General features: G+C 43.5%; 1 protein-coding gene across 1 annotated transcript in view; it reads left to right on the top strand.

Annotated features, from left to right (window-relative positions):
- LOC122551384 (protein mono-ADP-ribosyltransferase PARP12-like) overlaps window positions 1-21,181 on the top strand; it is a 34,301-nt gene extending 13,120 nt beyond the window's left edge. The window contains exons 5-12 of the mRNA XM_043693185.1: window positions 4,539-4,659; window positions 7,511-7,673; window positions 10,377-10,497; window positions 10,661-10,757; window positions 14,569-14,659; window positions 16,665-16,795; window positions 18,175-18,326; window positions 18,996-21,181. Of these exons, the coding sequence (XP_043549120.1) occupies window positions 4,539-4,659; window positions 7,511-7,673; window positions 10,377-10,497; window positions 10,661-10,757; window positions 14,569-14,659; window positions 16,665-16,795; window positions 18,175-18,326; window positions 18,996-19,255 (1,136 nt within the window). The 3' untranslated portion in view covers window positions 19,256-21,181. The remainder of the gene's footprint in view (window positions 1-4,538; window positions 4,660-7,510; window positions 7,674-10,376; window positions 10,498-10,660; window positions 10,758-14,568; window positions 14,660-16,664; window positions 16,796-18,174; window positions 18,327-18,995) is intronic.
- Window positions 21,182-22,495: the final 1,314 nt, after the last annotated feature.

Below are 22,495 nucleotides of genomic sequence, written 5' to 3'. Positions count from 1 at the left end.
CATCCAGCACTTCCTCCTCTGTAATCTGGACATTTTGCAAAATGTCACCATCTATTTCCCTACAGTCTATATTTTCCATATCCTTTTCCACAGTAAATACTGATGCAAAATATTAATTTAGTATCTCCCCCATTTTCTGTGGCTCCACACAAAGGCTGCCTTGCTGATCTCTGAGGGGCCCTATTCTCTCCCTAGTTACCCTTTTGTCCTTAATATATTTGTAAAAACCCTTTGGATTCTCCTTAATTCTATTTGCCAAAGTTATCTCATGTCCCCGTTTTGCCCTCCTGATTTCCCTCTTAAGTATACTCCTACTGCCTTTATACTCTTCTAAGGCTTCACTTGATCTATCCTGTCTATACCTGACATATACTTCCTCCTTTCTCTTAAACAAGCCCTCAATTTCTTTCGTCATCCAGCATTCCCTATACCTACCAGCCTTCCCTTTCACCCTGAATACTTTCTCTGGATTCTTGTGAGGATCTTGAGGCTGTTTTCGTTGGAGAGAAGAAGGTTGAGAGGTGACTTAATTGAGACAGGCAAGATGATCACAGGGTTAGATAGGGTGGATAGTGAGATCATTTTCCTCGGATGGTGATGGCTAGCATGAGGGGACATAGCTTTAAAGTGGTAGGTGATAGATATAGGACAGATGTCAGAGGTAGGGTTCTTTACTCAGAGAATAGTCGGGGTGGAGAACACTTTGCCTGCAACAGTAGTTGCCCTATCTGCCTGCGACTCCACTTTCAAGGAACTATGAGCCTGCATCCCAAGGTTCCTTTGTTCAGCAACACTCTGCAAGAACCTACCATTAACTGTATAAGTCCTTCCCTGATTTGCCTTATCAAATTCAATACCTCATCTTTATCTAAATTAAAGTCCATCTACCAATCTCCAGACCAGTGGCCCAGTTGATTAAGTTCCCATTGTACTCTGAGGTAACCTTCACTGTCCACTACACCATCTATTTTGGTGTCATCTGCAAACTTACTAACCATCTCCCCTATGTTCACATCCAAATCATTTATATAAAAGATGCAAACTTACTAACCATCTCCCCTATGTTCACATCCAAATCATTTATATAAAAGATGAAATGCAATGGACCCAGCTTCTTTATTTATACCAGTTATTTAATAAACAGTTAGGAATAATATATACTGTAATGCAAAAGCAAAGATTGCTTATGCCCTTAGAATCTTAGAAACTCTACAGCGTGCATGCAGGCCAATCAGCCGATTGAGTCAACACCAACCTTGTAAAAAGCATCCCACCCAGACCCATCCCTGTAACTCTGCATTTCCCAAGGTTAACCCACCTAGCACATCCTTGGACACTCAGGGCAATTTAGCATGGCTAACCCAACCACCTTGCGACTGTGGGAGGAAACTGAAGCATGGGGAGAATTTGCAAATTCAATTCAGACAGTTGCATGAGGGTGGAATTGAACCCAGGTCCCTGGTGCTGTGAGGCAGCAGGGCTAACCACTGAGTCAGCATACTGCCCACAGTGTGAGGTTAGAGTCCTTTGAGCATCCAAGACAGCAAGCCCCTTCCCTAATGACTGTAGCCTTTTTTTTTCCTCCACGGGATCAAACCTTCTTCATATCCTGACTGTTGGCAAACTCCAAACCTCTCAGTACCTTTTCATTCTCCCTTTTCTCCCACCCCCATATCTCTCTCTCTCTCTATCTCCCAACCCCCTCTCTAACTGTGTCTCTGGTGCAAAAACAACTTCCTGATGTTAGAATTTCCCACAGTCTCTCAAGGTCTGTCTGAGCAGCTGTCCTGTTTAACTTTGCCCCTTATCTCAGGGAAAGTACATTGTCTCAATCGGCATTCTCAGCAGTTAACTCAATAATGTACTTTGCTGTTTGTATTTCGAATCAAAGTCTGCTCTTTGAGTAATCCAGCATTTTTTATTTCCTGGAAAGTTATTAAAAAATGTGTAATCCCGTGGATGAAATGTTGAGAATTTCAGTAGTTGATTGGGGAGTAGATGTTTGCAGCTAAAGGGACAGCTCGAAAATGTGAAGCCTTCAAAAATGACATAACGAGAGTCCAGAGACAGTATATTCCTGTTAGGGTGAAAGGTAAGGCTGGTAGATGTAGGGAATGCTGGATGATGAGAGAAATTGAGGTTTTGGTTAAGAAAAAGAAGGAAGTAATGTCAGGTATAGATAGCAGAGATCGAGGGAATCCTTAGAAGAGTATAAAGGAAGTAGGAGTATACTTAAGAGCGAAATCAGGAGGGCAAAAAGGGGACACGAGATTGTTTTGGCAAATAGAATTAAGGAGAATCCAAAGGGTTTTTACAAATACATTAAGGACAAAAGGGTAACTAGGGAGAGAATAGGGCACCTCAAAGATCAGCAAGGCAGCCTTTGTGTGGAGCCGCAGAAAATGGGGTAGATAATAAACAAGTATTTTACATCAGTGTTTACTGTGGAGAAGGACTTGAAGGATATAGAATGTAGGGAAATAGATGGCGACATCTTGAAAAATGTTTATATTACAGCAGAGGAGGTGCTGGAGGTCTTGAAATGTATAAAAGTGGATAAATCCCAGGACCTAATCATGTGTACCCTAAAACTCTGTGGAAGCTGGGGAAGTGGTTGCTGGGCCTCTTGCTGAGATAGCTGTATCAACAATAGTCACAGGTGAGGTGCCGGAAAACTGGAGGCTGGCTAACGTGGTGCCACTGTTTAAGAAAGATGATAAAGAAAAGCCTGGGAACCATAGATTGATGAGCAAGACATCGATGGTAGGCAAGTTATTGGAGAGAATCCTGAGGGACAGGATTTACATGAATTTGGAAAGGCAAGGACTGATTAGGGATAGTCCACATGGTTTTTGTGTGTGGGAAATCATGTCTCATTGACTTGATTGAATTTTTTTGAAGAAATAAAAAAGAGGATTGATGAGGGAAGAGTGGTGGACGTGATCTATATGGACTTCAGCAAGGTGTTCAAAAAGGTTCCCCATGGGAGACTGATTGGCAAGATTAGATCTCATGGGATACAGGGAGAACTAGTTTGGATACAGAACTGGATTGAAGGTGGTTGACAGCGGGTGGTGGTGGAGGGTTGCTTTTCAGACTGGAGGCCTGTGACCAGTGCTGTCCACAAGGATCAGTTGGGTCCACTGCTTTTCATCATTTGTATAAATGATTTGGATATGAATATAGGAAGTATATTTTGTAAGTTTACAGATGACACCAAAATTGGAGGTATAGTGGAGAATGAAGAAGGTCACGAAGAGTACAACGGGATCTTGGTCAGATTTGGCCAATGGGCTGAGGAGTGACAGATGGAGTTCAATTTAGATAGATGTGAGGTGCTGCATTTTGGAAAGCAAATCAGGGCAGGACTTATACACTTAATGGTAAGGTTCTAGATAGTATTGCTGAACAAAGAGACCTTGGAGTGCAGGTTCATAGTTCCTTGAAACTGGAGTTGCAGGTAGACAGGACAGTGAAGAAGGCATTTGGTATGCTTTCCTTTATTGGACAGAGTATTGAGTACAGGAGTTGGGAGGTCATGTTGTGGCTGTACAGGACATTGGTTAGGCCACTTTTGGAATATTGTTTATAATTCTGGTCTCCCTGCTATAGAAGGGATGTTATGAAACTTGAAAGGGTTCAGAAAAGATTTACAAGGATGTTGCCAGGGTTGGAGGGTTTGAGGTATAGGGAGAGGTTGAATAGGCTGGGGCTGTTTTCCCTGGAGTGTTGGAGGGTGAGGGATGACCTTATAGATGTTTATAAAATCATGAGGAACATGGATAGAGTAAATAGACACAGTCTTTTGCTTGGGGTGGGAGAATCCAGAACTAGAGGGCGTAGGTTTAGGGTGAGAGGGAAAAAATTTAAAAGGGACCTAAGGGGCAATGTTTTCACATAGAGGGTGGTGTGTGTATGGAATGAGCTCCAGAGGAAGTGGTGGAGGTTAGTACATTTACAACATTTAAAATGCATCTGGCTGGGTATATGAATAGGGAGGGTTTAGATGGATAGGGGCCAAGTGCTGCCAATTGGGACTAGATTAGGTTGGGATATCTGGTCGGCGTGGACGAGTTGGACTGAAGGCTCTGTTTCCGTGCTTTATATCTTTATGACTGTATGGCTGCAGTTAGATATCAATCATTTACTCAAGATTAAGTAAACCAATTAATAACCAGATGGAGTAGTCTTTTTGCATGTAGGGCTGGTTGCAGAGTGAGTAAAGGAACACAGAATTAGAGATGCTATCTTTAGTGATTGTAATAAGGCCAGCCAGTTTGGACCTCATGGAATCTGAGGTCCTTGATTGGAGCAGTTAATCTGGTCCAATCAGGGAGGCTGGCTGACTAATCAGGAGTGTCAGAGGTTCTGTTCACTCTGAGAGCTGGCTCTGAGGGAGCTGGGTCAGTGTCAAGGACTCACAATGTATAAATAAAGGCTGACTTTGTGATGGGATACTGGCCGTTGTGGAGTTATTTCTGAAGCATGAAAATGTGACTTCTTTGAAGTCATCGCCTCTTGGTTTCTGTTGCCTTCAGATCAATGTAACCGGGTTCACTTCAAGCTCCCTTATCGATGGCAGATTCATGGGGAATCGTGGCAAGATCTCCTGAACATGGAGCAGATCGAGAAGGATTACTGCGATCCCAGTAAGACCAGGTACACTCTGACATTTCAACCTGGACAGCTTCACAGGAGCAGAGTCTTCGATTAATACCTGATTATACCATTGATACAAACCCAGGGTTTAATGATCAATCCATGAGCAATCCCTTGATTATTTCATTTTACGTTATCTCCTGACCTTGACAGGGTAATGACGGTGACTGCACTACAAAAGGAACTCATGGTTTTAAGCATGTTGGAATATGGTGAGGATAGCGGCAGGCACTATATAAGGATAACTCACTCCTTATTAAAGACATCCATTGCTTGATCGGGGACCCAGGTAGTGAAATCATTAAAGGCTAAGTCACAAAATAAATTGTATAGGTGTTATTATCCGCGAGGTTAGAATATAAGGGGTATAATATATACAGTAGTGACATAAAGTTCTGGTTGACCAGCTGTGCAGTTCTGGGCATCGCACTGAGCCATCGTGGAAAGATTGTATAGAGGGATAACAGAATTAAAATGGTTTAACTGTGATGACTTGGTTACATAGACTGTGCTTACAATTCTAGAGTGTGCGTGTATGAGATTGAGGAGGTCCAATTGGAGTGTTGAAGGTAATCGAAGGTGTTGTTCTGGTGGATCATGGAGTTGTCTGCTGTTGTGGGGGGGGGGTTGTGTGTGAGGGAAGTATGCAGAGATCTGTGCCAGTCATTGCTGCCTTGGGAGCGTGTGACCTACACTTGCCCTCATTTTGTTCCTACTGCGTGGGCCTCCATACGGCAGTGGCTCCTGGAATTGGAAGTCAATGCGTCGGCATGCCGATCGTCGAGTGCAGACCCCTGAGCGGTGTTTCCGTGACGAAAAGGGACCACTGCCCATGACCACGAAGCGTTAACTCATGATCCCACTTCATGTCCGATCCCCACTTTGGGAAGCTGAATTGAATTGTCTAAGCTGAACTGTGGAACATGGAGCTGAATGGTCTACTGTTCCTATCGTTTAGTAGCCAAAAATTCTTAATTTGGTCCCTTCATGGGACAGGTATTAAAGTACAAGCTTGAAGCTCTCCTGGACATGAGGCTGAGACAGACTCATGAATCAATACCTTATCACACCTCCTATAATACAACATTAGCTCTCAAGTGTAGCCATACCTCAGCAACCAGAAGTTGGGAGCTCTCAGTCAGAAGGTTAAGGCTTCACAACTTATTCTAGAGCTGTGAATTCAGGTTGACACTCTCACTATAGCTGAGGGAGTGCTGCACTGTCACGGTCTTTCAAATAATAAACCCATCTGCCCTCTCATGTAGATGTAGAAAATATTATGGCACTATTGCAAAGAAGCACAGATGTGCTTTCTCTAACCCTGTGGCCAAAATTTACCCCTCAATCAATGTCACTAAAATCAGATGATCCAGTTCTTTATCTCCTTATGTGACCTTACTGTGTATAAATTCACTTCAAAAGTACTTTATTGACTGAAAGATCAATTTGTACGGTCCTACCAAAGCTTTGTCAAAGAGATATGTCTTCAAAAGTATTATAAAAAAGGAGAAGCTTAGTGAAAAATATTCAGAGCTCAGGGCCCAGGCACCTAAAGGAACAGCTGCCTGTAGCAGAGTGAAGGAAATGGAGGATACACAAATGAGAAATTTAAGTTGAGGCCCTCAATAAATCGAGAGCAATTACAGAGGCGAGAGGTGAACTGGACTTGGTGCAAGTTAAATTGTAAGCAACCCACGTTTTTTGAGGAGTTAAAGTTTACGGAGGATAGAGGAGAGATTCGCCAGCTGAATAAAGAGCTGGCACATCAATAACAAAGGAAGCTGTGCAGTTGCCACTGGTCACTATTCGGGAATGCTCCATCAGATACTCTGGTGGGAGCACCAATGGCCCCACAGATCAGTGCTAAAGCCTGCCGTCACCAACGCCACCACTACCTTCGCAGGGAAAGTAGACATTTGCTCTCACTGGTGACACCCATAAATCCCAGGAACAAATATATCAAAGTTCCTGTCGGAAAGATGTTGTGAAACTTGAAAGGGTTCAGAAAAGATTTACAAGGATGTTGCCAGGGTCGGAGGATCTGAGCTACAGGGTGAGGCTGAACAGGCTGGGGCTGTTTTCCCTGGAGCATCGGAGGCTGAAGGGTGACCTTGTAGAGGTATACAAAATTATGAGGGGCATGGATAGGATAAATAGACAAAGTCTTTTCCCTGGGGTCGGGGCGTCCAGAACTAGAGGGCATAAGTTTATGGTGAGAGGGGAAAGATATAAAAGAGACCGAAGGGGCAACTTCCTCAGACAGAGGGTGGTACGTGTATGGAATGAGCTGCCAGAGGAAGTGGTGGAGGCTGGTACAATTGCAACATTTAAGAGGCATTTGGATGGGTATATGAATAGGAAGGGTTTGGAGGGATATGGGCCAGGTGCTGGCAGGTGGGACTAGATTGGGTTGGGATATCTGGTCGGCATGGACGGGTTGGACCGAAGGGTCTGTTTCCATGCTGTACATCTCTATGACTCTATGACATAACGATAGCAGGATCTCAATATAGTCTTGTCCTGTGAAACACCTGGTGGATAATAGATAACAATGAAATACAGTCAGAAGAGGTGATACAAACAGCAGGAATGCTGGAAAACTTCCTCAGGAGAAAGAAACTGAGTTAATCTATACCTACCAAGTGACAGACTGAGACTTATTAACTAAGTTTGGAGCAGAGGCTTTACCTCTGTGTTACTCCCACCAATTTCCCTGTCTTATATTCACAATAGAGCTCATTACTGAGATCCTTCCAAAGCTAGACATTGACACTTGTCCTGTCTCCCTGTAATGGTATCTATCTGGTTCTAACATAAATGTGTTCCTCCATTTCATATGTTCTTATCATAGATCCTCAGTGATTAACTTTGAAGCCATGGTAAGTGGCTTGAGCCAGATTAGACGCCTGTCCACAGCCTCCTCCGTCACAAAGCCTCCACATTACATCCTGACCACAGAATGGCTATGGTACTGGAAGGACGAATACGGAAAGTGGATTGAATATGGGAAACAGGTGAGTCTTTGGGTTTTTTTCTCAGTGATCTTTTTATCAGATCGCCCACAGGTTAACGCCGTAGTCTTTTTTAACCATAACTGCCAGACTAGGAGGATCATGCAGGATTGGAACTTATACTCCAGTTGTCCAAAGTTCTGGTTTACTAATAGCCGCTTGGTTACCCAGAACCTGAGTCTTGCTGAGAAGGGAGATACGTTGCTGAAGCTTAGCATTTTGCACTCCTCAGTCCAAATGCAAGAATGATCACAACAAGGGATTGATTCTCACTGAATCTGATTGCTGGAGTTATTGCTGTGGAGAAAGTAATAGACTACCCACCCTCTAGGTTGTTAAAAAGCTACATGAGGTTTGAACATCTTCTGTTTGTTTGCAGAGAACAGTTCCTTACGTGTGAATATGTGTCACTTCTGATGAGCGTAAACCATCCCTAGTATGAGCTTGAATGATGAACTTAAATTGGTTATTAGTGCACAGCTGTCGACACACTCAAGATCACTCAGTGGGTGTTGGAATCACACCGTACACTGAAAGATTTGCAGGTGGACTGGTAAGGGTTTGTGAGTAAAGTCTGTAAGACCTGAGTTGACCTTGATTTCAAGCACTGCACATTTCTGGCCATTGTACCTCTGGAATCCTGTACTGGCCTCAGCTGGGAGTGCATCACACATTCACTGGAATTATATCACCGCTAAAGAGAGTGACAAAGGCAGGCCGAATAGATTAGGCTTTATTCCCTTGTGTGTGGAAGGTTAAAGTATGGTCCACCTGAGGGGTTTAAAATATTTCAAGCATTCGTCCTGGTAAATAGACAAAAACATTATTTAGATATGGACAAAGGGTCACAGACTTAAAATCAGATCTAGGCACCTCAGGATGATGTCCAGAATCATTTCTTACTCAAAAGGGAATGGAAGTCTGGAATTCTCTTTCCCAATTCCCTCCCCCACCCCAAATAATACAGTTGAGATTGGGTAATAAACTAAACAATTCAAAAGTGAAATTGAAAGATTATTTTTGTTAGGCAAGGGTATAAATGGTTACAGAACCCAGAAATGGAGTTAAGATACAAGTCAGCCAACAGGCTTATCCACCCTTCAATTAGATTGAGGACCTGATCTGAAGCTGTAGTTTAGCTATTTACAAAAATAATTTGAAGAACACTGTATGCATCCTTTGATGTTCCAGCTGGAGGAATGCACAGTTATTGTACAGAGGTCCAGAGTCATGTTATTGCAGAGTGCCATATCTAAGTTTCTATCAAAATAACATAAACCCAATGGCCCCCGACATTTCCTTCTTTACAAACGCCACAGCAATCCCAGGTGAGTGTTGTTGCTTAATGCAGCGCAGGAATCCAAACATTGTGTCCAAGTTATGTTGCTTCTCAATTAAACTTTGTGAAAACAATGTTCCCCATGTATTGCTCACCACTGAAATCAATTGAATGGTATGAATTGTTGCAATAGCAATGTGATAAATTGGTCTCGGCAATGACAATGACTTACCTTTGTGGTGTTAGACTGTCTCAACATCTCCACAGTGTTGTGTTGTTATGTGGAGATCTGTTTGATATATGGCTACATCTTGCAAGGTTGCTCAGTCACATATTTATGTTTTTGTTGTTCATTCTAAGGTCTACTGTTAAGTGTGACTGTGATTGGGAAACACAACTTGAAAGGGTGGCAGAAAAGATTTACAAGGATACTTGCAGGGTTGGAGGATTTGAGCTACAGGGAGAGGCTGAGTAGGCTGGGGCTGTTTTCCCTGGAGCTTCGGAGGCTGAGAGGTAACCTTTTGGAGGTTTATAAAACCATGAGGGGCATGGATAGGGTGAATAGACAAAGTCTTTTCCCTGGGGTGGGGGAGTCCAAACCTAGAGGACATAGATTTAGGGTGAGAGAGGAAAGATATAAAAGGGACCTAACGGGTAACTGTTGCACACAGAGGGTGGTGCATGTGTGGAATGAGCTGCCAGAAGATGTGGTGGAGGCTGGTACAATTACAGCATTTAAATGGCATCTGGATGGGTATATGAATTGGAAGGGTTTAGAGGGATATGAGCCGAGTGCTGGCAAATAGGTCTAGATTAGGTTAGGATATCTGGTCAGCGTGGATGAGGTGGACCAAAGGGTCTGTTTCTGTGCTGTCCGTCTCTATGACTCAATGACTTGATGAAAACTCATGAGTGTGCTAAGAGCTACACTAATGGTCAGTTTAAACCAAATGAGTCTAGATGGTAACATGGCTTTCAATATCTGCCAAAAGTGATAAACAGGGACCCATTCATAGTGCTCAAAAAGGAATATGTTCAAACTTTGCAGCTTCTTTTGAATCATCCTGGAGATAGGGGAAGCCTATGTTTCTCTGCTGTTTTCTCCATGGCAATGCCTCAACCAGTTAGAGTCAACCTGTTGACCAATCAACACCCTTTTATCCTGTACTATAAACTGTTGTGAATGTTCATAATTTGGCAGTCTTGATGGGTGCAACAGGAATCATCTGTCCTCTCTATTAAATTCTCTTTGTTATCTGTTGGTATCAGAAGGAAGCCAGCAGAACTTTCCTCCTGGAAGGCACAAGGATGAATTTGCTGAAGTTGTGCCTTTAGCATGGAGCCTTGCTGGGCAGGGAGAGCTAAGATTGGAATGTGTAGCATCAGTTGCATAAATTCTGACTGACTGACTAAATTCTGCACGACAGGAAGGGCTGCACAGTGCTGCCAGCACAACATCCATTAACCTGGAGAAGGCGTATTTGGCAGACAGTAATGGGAAAGTGGAATTCACGGCTGGAAAGCATCAATATGTGCTGAGCTTTAAAGGTACAGTGTTTTTCAGAAAACTGGTTTAATAATCGGACGTTAAGGAAATGTTGGTAAGAAATATGAAAATTGCAAGTGTTCTTTTCTCATGGAATAAAAGACAATCGCTGAATTCTGCTTCTTCTCTCTTATCCTCCCCCCATCTCTCCTGGCTTCGGTCCAGAAATGTGTCAGACAAACACGCACATTGGGACTCAGAGAGCTGTCCGGAGGAGGCCCAAGTTTATCTCTGAGAAAGATTTGGAGAACCAGATACAAAAGTAAGTAACGCCTATCAACAGCCTAGCTAAGGAAGCTTCTTAGTTTGTGTCATCGAAGAGATAAGGAATTTCATTGGGCACTGTCCCAGCACTTCCAGAGAAATCTACAGTCTCTGATATTGATTCCATTAGCCAAGATCCTATCAATCCTAGGTATTTTTCTGTTACATTAAGAAAGCATTTGAACAATTTGGCCCTGTTGTTGAAGCTATATTTAAGAGTTTCTAGATATTTTCTATAGTCAAGCCGTGTAGAGGTCCCCTATGTTTCTGCAGTAACAGTCCAGTGATAATACCACCAGGCCATTGCCTCCCCTTGCTTCAGTTGCCATATTTCAGCTTTGGAATAACCAAACTGTTCTCCCACAATGCAATGCACTGCCAATAGGGGACAACTTTATTTTCCCTGCAGCTTTATCAGAGGTTGAGTGTTCCTCTGTGATCCGTCCCTTCATCTAGAACATTTTGGAAGGTCTCTGTCACTTAAACCATCCACCTTTAAATCAGAAAGTAATGCTTACCAATTCCCTGTGTTGTTGACTGCAAAGTCATATTTTATAACAAGGTTTTCCCAACTGCATCTCACTATCTCCAGTGGGGTTATGGAACAGACAACTGGGGCCTCAAGCTCTGGAGCAAAAACTGAGGTTTGATAGTCCTGGGACCATTTGGAGGCCCTTTTAAATGTATGCAATTCTTGTTTGATTGTAGGTGCAGCCTAACCTAATGAGCTCTTTGGCTTGATCACTGACAGCAACTCAGACTGAGAAATGTCTTTGTTCTTTTTTTGTGGCTGTACCCCTGCACTTTGAGCAACCCAGCCCACTCAAGAGACCCCAGACTTCCAGTTTTCACTTGGGATGCACCACATGAATAATTAAAGTGAGGTTGTGGCAGAAAGGGGTTTGGAAGGTCGGGTTGTGGTGTATTCAGAGCTCCTGCTATTTTGTGCAGAGAGTGATGCTCAATGAGTAGACTGTGTCACGGTAAGGTGGGTTTTAAAATAAATCGTGTGGTTCATTAAATGGTGACTGGAGCTCAATGGGCAGCACTCTCCTCTCTGATTCAGAAGGTCATAGATTCAAGGCCAACCACAGAACTCTGAGCATGAAATCTAGGGCAATGCCCCAGTGCAAATCAGAGGGAACACTCCTGTCAGGGGTGCAATGTTAATCTCAGGTTCCATTTATCCTCTCAGGTGGCTGTAATATCTTGCATTGGAGCATACTCATCTCTTCCCTGTTGTGATATTTATCTTCAACATCATCACTCAAACAGACTATTTGGTCATTATCACATTGCTGTTTGTAGAAGCTTACCGTGTGCAGATTGGATACTGTGTTTTCTAAATTATCACAGGAACTGCCCTACAAAAAATGTTTTTTTATATATAAAAAGCCTTGCAACATCTTATGGTCATGAAAGGTGCAATACTCAACAAGGCTTTTGTTTTTGTGACAATAACCAATCTGTCAATTTTAAGTGCAGCTAATTCAAGCTGCTTTTCACTAATAGGCTATTTTTACCTTTGGTATTTTGATTGTGGTTCAATTCTGCAGCCAAGCTCCAGTAAACTTCAAGATATCTAAGTTCTAAGCTCTCTGATTCTTTCCCTAGTTCCTTCTGATCTCAACCTTCAATATGCTCCTCAAACCAAGCTGTCCCACCAAGCCTTTAGTCAGCTGGCCTAAAGTTTCTTTGTGTGGCCTGTTGCCTCAGGAATTTTATTGCATTGTAGGTGCTATGCGAATGCAAATTAGTGTGTTGATAGAAACCCTTGAATAGAAAGACTAGTGTTTCTCTCACACCTTTCACAGATTTGGTGCACCCCAAAGTGCTGTTCAGCCAATGAAGAGTAGTTTCTGTAGTAATGTAGGAATCATGGCAATCAATTTGCAAATATGTCCGACAGACAGCCATGTGACACTGAATAGATAATTTTTTTGTCAGGGTTGGGGAAAGAAATGTTGTGTAGAAAACATAAGAAATAGGAGCAGGTTTGGCCCTTTGAGCCTGCTCTCCAGCTCACTATGTTCATGGCTGATCACTGGCTTCAACTCCACTTTCCTGAAAGCTCCCCGTATCTCTCAGTCCCCCAAGAGAACAAAAACATTTCAATCCCAGATTTAAATGTATTCAGTGATTAAACATCCACAGCCCTTTGAGGTTGAGAATTCCAAAGATTGAGTGAAGAAATCTCTCTTCATCTCAGTTCTAAATGATCAACCCCTCACCCGGGGTCTGTGCCTCTATGTTTTAGATTCTCTGACCAGTGGAAACTGTCCCTCAGCATCTATCCTGTCAAGTACCCTTAGGATCTAGTCCATCACAATGAGATCACCTGTCATTCTTCTGAATTCCAGAAAATGTAGGGCCAATTTACTTAGACTGTCAGTATAGGTGAACCCCTCTCATGTCCCAGGACCAGTTCAGTGTACAGGGGAACCTCGATTATCCGAACGAGATGGTCGGGCACTGTTTCGTTCGGATAATCGATTATTCAGTTAATCGATTAAATGCCTTTCCTCTGGGCCTCGGAGTTTTAAAAGTCTACTCCCCGTTCAGGAGACTGCAGCAGCGCACAGTGTTGGAGACCCCGCCCCCAACACCGCCTAACATCCCCCAACACCTCCCCCCCAGCCCTCGGACAGCTGGACTGTACACTAACAACAACAACGCTGCTGCTGCTGCTGCTGTCTTTGTGGGGTAAGTCTCCAAACAGTACATGCCCACACACAACCCTTTACTGTGCCTTTTTGACAGGTTCCACCTCTGCCCTGTACACGACAATGTTGGTCAGATTATCTGGGGAAGGTGGGGGGTTAGTTTAGGGTACACCCCGCTGTAGAACTCCAGGGAAAGTGTGGGGAGAGAGAGACAGCACGGGAGGTCAGTCATTTGGAGACGGTGTCTGTTTAATCACTGTAAACAAAAGATGAGATCACTGTTGGAAACACGTCTTTGATGTAATGTTTCTATTGGGACCTCCAGATCTCTTTCGGATAATTGGTATTCAGATAATCAATGTTTCTCTGTACTTCATTATACTGTCTCCTTCCCTGAGTATGGAGACTAACCCTGAACACTGTCCTCTGAGTGTGCCCACTCTAGGGCTCTGTACAATTGTGGCAAGACATATTTCCTCCTGTACGCCAATCCCCTTGCAACAAAGGCCAACAGATCATTTTTCTTCCTAATTGTTTGCTGGGCTTGCGTGCCGACCTTATGTGACCCTTGTATGTGTCTCTATTACATTCCCAGCTACCATCCCCAACACCACCCACTCCCATTTATCTCGCAGCCCTGACCCACAAGCCTCACTCCTGATGAAGGGCTTATGCCCAAAACGTCGATTCTCCTGCTTCTTGGATGCTGCCTGACCGGCTGTGCTTTTCCAGCACCACACTCGTGACTCTGATCTTCAGCATCTGCAGTCCTCACTTTCTCCTGTCCCTTGTATGAGCACATCCAAGACTGTGTGAACATCAACTTTTTAAAAAAAAAAGTTACACCTTCCAAAGGATTAAAAAGAAACCGGAAAGAGGTGCCCTGTTCTTTGGAATAGGGGTTGTGGGAACGCCAGTGTGCATCTGAGAGGTCAGAGAGGCTCTTTGTTTAACGTCCTGTCTCTGAGAGCATCACACTGCACTGGATCATAAGTGTAGTTACTGTGCTTGGGTCACTGTTTGTAATCATGGCATCAGAGGGCGGGTTGATGGTGGGTTGACTATCATTAATGTATAATTGAGCTTGAAGTGAATCATCTTTAATGTCCAGAAGGTGATCCCTGAATGAACCTTTTCTTTTTCCAGCCAAGGAAAACCTGGACAGTCAGGTAACACTCGAGGAAAATCCATTCCAGCCAACTGGGATAAACCACTTGATGTAGACATGGAATATAAGGTAGACTCACTCAGCTGCCAATGTGATTATAGCATTGTTTTGCCTGAGACACACTATGGTATACCAAGTGTTGTTGTACCAAACTCTTGGCTCAACTATTTTAAAAGACCCTCTTAATGTAATTGAGCTTCTGCCACCGTCAGAATCACTAAATAGTCACAAAATATGATTATCATTTGGTAATTCTCCCCTGAGATCATTCAAATACTAAAATTTATTAACTATTCCTTAAATTTAATCCTTAAATTATTCAAGTTATGTCAAATTTGACCTATACTCTAGTAAATTAGACGCACCCACATTTTAAATTCTACTCATCCATTTATCCTTCGACTTCTTCACATTAGCTCTTTAGTTCTACCTGTTAAATACTTGAATTCTACTTATTCACTTATAAAATTCACTTAATCACTCACTAAATTCATACAATCTCCTTGCAATTAGTGCAATTAATTTCTCTTTAACTTATGCACATTTGTTTCTTAAGATGCTATTAATTTGTTCCCAATCTGTCCTCTTTTAACATTACGGTTACTTCTTGCAGTTTACTCATTCTCTGAATGAAGAAATGTTGTTCACTCACCCTAAAATTAGATTATCAAAATACAGAGGTCTCATCAGTTAAATTACTTTCATAGCTGCTTGAGCGACGAGTGGAAATTTCGGATGAATGTCTCATCGTAAAGGCCACACCTACAGTTTCTGAAATGGTGCGCATCTATTGCCTTCTAACTGAGGATGGGGTCTGCAGAAGGAAAGGTGCTCATTGACTCTCTAAGAGCTAGGTTTTCAAGGTGGAGAGACGTGGAGTAAGGAAGTGAACTCAGGTAGATGAGACTTTGGAAATTGGAAGTGCTGTGCAAGGGCTTCAGGACTTTGGAGCAACACAATGATGATGTCATGCAGCTGCACCTCACCGCATGTAAATGGCACAATGTGGGCAGAGTTAGGACACTCTAGAAGAATCACATTAGAATGGGACAGTCTGGAAAACTCACATGAGCACACAGACGTGTGCAAATAAAGAAGATGTGTGTTTGGGAGATGAGTGTAATGATAAGTCAGCCCTGGAATATCAGCGATTATTGTGTATAACAGTATTTAGTATGAAGTGTAATAAATGTGTTTCTTTGACGTCTAAGTCTAAAGACGGTTCTTTACTTAGCCCTCTCCTTGATAAATCCATCTTGATTCTCAAACCACACAATAAAACAGAATGGCTGGGCAAATCTAGTTAAAGTCTAGAGCTGGAAGAGTTTGATGTGCAAGGATGGAGTGGAGGCCATAAAAGGGTCTAGATTTGGATCCAAAGTGACATGGGGACACCAGAAGTAAGAAAGCAGGAATGGGATCTAGGCAGTGGAGGGCAACACTTGCATTAACCTTGCATCTTTTCTGTGCTATAATGTCCCAGTGTGCTTGCCAGAGACAAACAAGATTTTTGAAATCAAGCCATGTAAGGAAATACTAGGGCAGGTGACTAATAGCTTAGTCAAAAGAGATCAATTTTAAAGTTTGGAAAATGAGGAGCGAGGTTCACAGAGGGAGTCCAGAGCTTAGGATCTGGGACTGTAGGCATAGCCACCCCACAGCATTGAAGGAAGGGGAAGAAGCACAAGGAGTCAGAATTGGAGCAGTGCAGAGATCCTGGGTGTGTGTTGGTTGGGTTCGAGTTTTGGATACGTCGGGGCAGGTGTATTACTGGACACTGACAAGGAAAAGCGGTTATAGGTATGCCAATGCATAATAAAGGCTAGATAAGGCAAGCTATCTGATTCAGGGTCAGAGTGAAACCACATTAAATCAGCAGCATGGTCGTCTCACTGAGGGAGGCACAGCACAAACCTGAGAAGATTAACATCAGGAAAAATTTAAATGTTTATACGCACAGCAACTTAATGGATACCAACTGAGGCTAATCTGTGGTAACATTTCAACATTTGCTGTATTTAAGGGTGCTCTGTCCCCCGTGCTCTGAGACTCTGATCTCTGATTCTGTCTGCAGCTTGTTCGAGTGCTTGAGTCTTCAGAGGAATATAAACAGGTGCAGACCCTCTTTCAGCGGACGATGAGAAACAGTGTCATCCAGAAAATTGAGCGAGTCCAAAATCTGGCTCTTTGGGAAGTCTTTCAATGGTTTGTAAGAGATTTTTTCTTAAGTATCTGTCTTCTTCTTATCTGTGCTGCAGCAGTGAGACGGCCTGTGTTGGTGTGTAAATATGTGTGTGTTTGGGTATGTGTGCGAGTTTAAGTGTGCGTGTGTGTTAGAGTGCATGCGCATTTGGGTCTCTGTGGGGGAGTGTTTGGGGGCGAGTGGGGTATGTGTGCGCGCTTGTGCATTTGCAGGGGTGTGGGTGTGTGCATGTGTTTGTGTGGGAATATGTACGAGTATGCATTTGCAGGGGGTTGTGCACACGCATTTGCAGGGAGGGTGTGTACGCATGTGCTTGTGCAGGGGGATGTACATGCACGTTTGTTGGGGGGAGTGTGTGTGTGTGCACGTGTTTGCGGGGGGTGCGCGTATTTGCGGTGGAGTGTGCACGCACATGTTTGTGGGTGGGAACATGTGTGTGCGCGTTTGAGGGGGGGAATGAGTGTGTGTGCGCGCGCACCTCTTTGTGGCAGAGGGATGTGTGTGTGCACAAGCATTTGCAGAGGGGGAGCATGTATATGTGCTCATTTACGAGGGGGGAGTGTGTATGTGCGTGCATTTGCAGGGGGGGAGTGTGTATGTGTTTGCATGCATTTATGGGGGGAGTGTGTGTGTGTATGTGTTTGCAGGGGGGCATGTGTGTGTGTGCACGTGCGTGCATTTGTGAGGGGAAGTGTGTGTGTGTGTGTGCTCACGTTTGTGGGGTGGGAGTTTGTATGTGTTTTGGAGGTGGCTGGGGGAGGCTACAGAAAGAGGAGTCTCCTTGTTGCAGGATAATTAAGCTAAGGGGCTGTTCCTGTGAATCTTAACAACAAGGGAAATGTATCCTCCTTCCTCGACTCCACATCCCAACCTCACTCCATATTCCTCCCCAACCTGACTTCTACTCCCTACTATGCCTCTGACACTCCCGTCTCTCAAATTCTCCTCACCCACTCTCCTGAGCCCCTCACCTCCCTGAGCTCCACGTTCCTCAACTGCAGCTTCCTCACTGACTCTTCCTCTTCTCCCACTTCTCCTCTGGCCCCAACAACCCTCTCCTTCTCCAGAACGAGAAGGCACCATTTTAAAATCATGGATCACCCTTGTAGGACAGAGGTGAGGAGAAATGTTTTGCTTTTGAGGATTTAGGACTCTGCTTCAGAAGGTGGTGAAACTGTGATTGTTGCGTTTCTTTTTAGCTGCAAGTAGGTAGTTCCTTCCGAGGAAAGGGAGTTGAGGGTCGTTGGGGTAAATGTGGGATTTGAAACACAAACAGATCGGCCACGGGCTTAAAGAATGGCGGAGCTGCCTTGAGGGGCTGAATGGCCTATTTCTGCTCCTTTTTTGTATGTATGATCTTGTTCTTGTACTTCTGAGACAGGCAGAAGGAGCAGATGAGAAAGGCCAGTGGTGGTGCAGATGTGGTTGAGAAGCAGCTTTTCCATGGCACGGATCCCAAATTTATTGAGGCCATCTGCCAGCAGAACTTTGACTGGAGGATCTGTGGAGTTCATGGAACCGCCTACGGAAGAGGTACCTGCACATTCACAAAGCAGTTGTTTTTGTGGCTGTTGTATGTTGCCTCGAGTGTGGCTCAAGTGGGTAGGCTCTCACACCTCAGAGTCAGAAGATAGTGGGCTCAAGGTATTCTCAGACTCAAGCTCAAAAGCCCATGCTGATTCTCCAGTACTGCATTACTGAGGGAGTGCCATACTGGCGTAGGTGCTGTCTTTAAATTAAATGTTAAAGTGGGGGAGGTCTGCTCTCAGGTCAACAACAAAGATCCCTGATCAAAAGATGGAGGAAGGGAAAGCTCTTCTCTACTGTCCAGGCCAATACAGGCGAAGAACGCAAGCAGGGGGTGTACTTCGGTCGGTTAATCAAATTCCAGATAATCAAATGCCGGATAACATAGTAAGCAAAACATTGGGACCTTGCGATCTTGTTCAGATAATCCAAAATTCGGTTAATTGAATGCCAGATAATCAGTGTTCCTCTGTACTTAATTCTGCAACCAATGTTACAAAAACAGACATTCACTCTTTATCTCATTGCTGTTTGTGGGAACCTCCTGAGCACAAATTGACTGCAGCATTTCTGACCTGATAGCAACGACGACATTTGGAAAAGGGACTTTATTGGTTATACCGAGGTTTGGCTCCTGAGGCATGCCTTTTAAATGCATCTACTTTCTTTCTTCAGGAACCTACTTCGCTCGAGATGCGTCCTATTCCCATAATTACTGTCAACCAAGACAAGGAGCAATGACCATGTTTGTTGCTCGGGTTTTGGTCGGGCAGTTTGTGAAAGGAGATTCCAGTTACCTCCGGCCACCCTTAAGAGACGGCTCAAAGTCCAGCTATTACGACAGCTGTGTTAACGACGTCTCCAACCCCTCAATATTCGTCATCTTCGAGAAACACCAGATCTACCCTGAGTACGTGATAGATTACAAAAGTTAAAGCGGGTCACTGTGTGAGCTGGGCAGGACATGGCTGAGTCCACATCTGCAGGTGTGAAGGAACCTGTTTGTAACTTCATCTCACTGTCTCCCTGTGAAATGGAAATATTTAAAACAGATGTATGATTGGTTAGAAATTCATCCTTTCTGGTTCAACTGTGTTGGCCCCTGTCTCCCACTCATACCAGAGCTGCTCAGACCCTCTAAGTCATAGTTATTTTTGTAACAATCTTTTATACAACTGAGTCGCTTGCTTGGCTATTTTAGAGTCAATGACGTTGCTATGGGACCAGACACATTTCAGGCCAGTCAGTGAACAGAGAAGTTCCGAAAGGAACCAGATGGAATATTAGTGCAAGTGTGGCAAATTTATAGTCATTTAAGCTATGTAGCTTTTTAATTACACTTCTATTAGTTGGTTGTGTTCAAATTTTCCAGCTGCCTTGGATGACATTTTATTTTAAGTCTTCATTGATTATTAATCCCGGTTTCTTGTCCAGGAATATAATCTCTGTACTACATTAACATCTCACATCTTTCACTTAGGAATGATGAAATATACTGCACTTTCTGGTAAACTCCATTCTTTTGTAGGGTCACAGTGCTCTTAAAGTCATGCTGACAAAATGAAGACTGAAGAAAAGAAATTACAAAAAAAAAAGTCAGATGCTGGAAATCTGAAGTAGGAACTGAAACATTTCAGAGAGCGCTTAGCATTGGTGGAAAGAGAAATGGAGATAACAGCGAGGGTTTTTATGTGTCTCCTGGCCAGGGAGTCAGGAGCAAACTAGCCTGAGTCACTTCCAACCTGATTTTTATTGGGAAGCAATTTTATTACAGTAAAGGCATATATATCCTGACTTCACTCTAGCCCTGTGTTAGTAAGTATCTCTGTGCTGATAAATCAATAAAAGAAATTGAGTCAAATGAGAAGGTGAGATCTGTTCTGTCTCAGCAGCACCACCGGGAGTGGTGGCCACTACTGGAACAGCAGCCAGTTAGGAACAGCAAAGACAGAAAGGAAGTGAGTGGGGTTGGCCTTATCAGGCCAGTCAGGCTGCTCCCAGAAAGGTTGGCAGGAGTGGTGATGGGACTGGTGTCGAATGCAGGTGATGGTTGTCAAGTTTGCTAAGGCTGCCACCTGGGCAAACCTGGCAGTCTCTCTGCCTGGTAGAGGGCCCCTCCACCTCCTATCACCACTCGGCAGTAAAATGCTAGCAACAGCAGGATGGTGACGGGTATGTCACTGTCTCCAGCCTGCGGAGTGAAACAGGTTTCTGAGGCTTCTTTTTGTTTTGCGCTCAACAGGAAGAATGCAAGAATTGCAAAGTTTCAAATGATCGCGACAGGAAAAGAGGGTGCTGGATTCGGTGTGGCTGAGGGCATTGCCTTAGGAAAAACTGCTGAAGCTCCAGTATAGGCTCTGGGTGATGAAGAAAGGTGTCAGGCTTGAACACCCTTTTGGTTTGCAGCTAACAGGTGGTTTTTGTATTTATGGCTGCCACTTGTAGCGTGTGTAAATGAGCCATGTCATAAGCTTGATTGATTCAATATGATTCTATAATTGAGCAGCACTGGCTGGCCAATCCTGAGTGTGCTAATAGCCAGAATAACAACCATAGTCATAGAATCATACTAACTTAAGATTTAGTAGCGCTCAATATTTATGATTGCTGGAATGGGAGCACTATGTCCACAAACAAAAAGAATAAGTTCAAGCCTTGCACCTTTCCTGATTCACACAGGAGCTTAGAGGGCCTTAGTTCTCTATTGCTTTTTCCATCACAACACCTTGACTAATCAGAGTTGACATTGCAACTATTCAGGAGAAAGTGCAGATGCTGGAGATCAGAGTCGAGTGTAGTGCTGGAAAAGCACAGCAGATCAGTCAGCATCCGAGGAGCAGGAGAGTCGGCATTTCGGGCATAAGCGCTTTATCAGGAATCTCAGATTCCTGATGAAGGGCTTATGCCCGAAACGTCGATTCTCCTGCTCCTTGGATGCTGCCTGACCTGTTGTGCTTGTGGCAACTAATCAGCACTCTTGTTTTTCTCATGTAGTAGAAATCCTGACTGCTTGAAATTTGGCATTCTTGTGTTTGTCCTGATGAATGCAAGACAAAAGCTTTGGCCAAGGGTCTCCCTTTTCAGCTAGATTCTGAGTATTATATTGGCTCTCCACACATATGAATGAACTGACGGCTTACGACAGTATGGCTGCCATTGCCAACTGGAAAGGTTCCTTGTTGGCAAACCATCATCAGAAATTTGGCACTGTTATTCTTATTGCCTCTTTCTATTCTTTTAACTATAATGAGTCATTGACAGAGCTTTTCAACAAAGGGCAGTTCCAACAACAATAGACTGGATTTCTAAAGCTCCTTTAGCATTGTAAAAATGACCCAAGGTGCATAACAAGGAGCATTACAGCAAAAATTGGCACTGAGCTACTCAAGAAAATATTGGGAGAAGCGACCAGACTATTCATTGAAGAGGTTGGTTCAAGGAAGGTTGTAAAAGGTGAGCTAGGGATGGGATGGTTTAAGAAGGGAACTCCAAATCTTAGGCCCAGGCAGTAGACTATCATTTAGTGAAATGATAGCATTCACAATGTACAGGAGGCTAGAATTAGAACAGCGAAGAGATTATGACAGGAAAAGAGGATAGCTTTTAAATACAAAATCACATTGGCTACTTGTAGTGATTGGAACCATGGTCAGGAAGAATCTCATAGTCATTGAGATTTCCCTGGCCATGATTCCAATCACTACACTACTAAATAAAGCTTAAAGGAAAGGTGATGTGCTTTGTTTCATGGATTTTGATGTGTTTAACTAGCTGTGGGGGCAGAAATATTACCTAGAACTTTGGTTGTTAATCTGCTTAACTGTTGCAATAAAACTAACAAATAAAAATAAATGCTGTCTTGTAATCTCTGAAGTTATCTTTGTCAGATACACTCGATGCTTGCCACTCCCAGTCACAAGTCCTGCAGGTACAGCCCATGCTGAGTACAACAAACAGTGGGGGAGTTACCTTCAAGTTTCAAACAGAGCACCCTCTCTCCCATGTGTGAGTACTTTGAATTAACAGCAATTAATCCAGGCTGTCAGGGATGTGCAACAAATATTGTAAATTATTAGTTCTAGTACTCACAAAGTATAATGCTAAAAGGTGAATGTCCCTCATCTAAATTTTCAGGACCACCTTTCCCCTATTTCTTCCTCCACATCCTCTATGGA

The sequence above is a fragment of the Chiloscyllium plagiosum genome, chromosome 7 (assembly GCF_004010195.1).
Source record: "Chiloscyllium plagiosum isolate BGI_BamShark_2017 chromosome 7, ASM401019v2, whole genome shotgun sequence".
Lineage (NCBI taxonomy): Eukaryota > Metazoa > Chordata > Chondrichthyes > Orectolobiformes > Hemiscylliidae > Chiloscyllium > Chiloscyllium plagiosum.
Note: the sequence above shows the minus strand (reverse complement) of the source record. Positions and strands in the feature narration are given on the sequence as shown.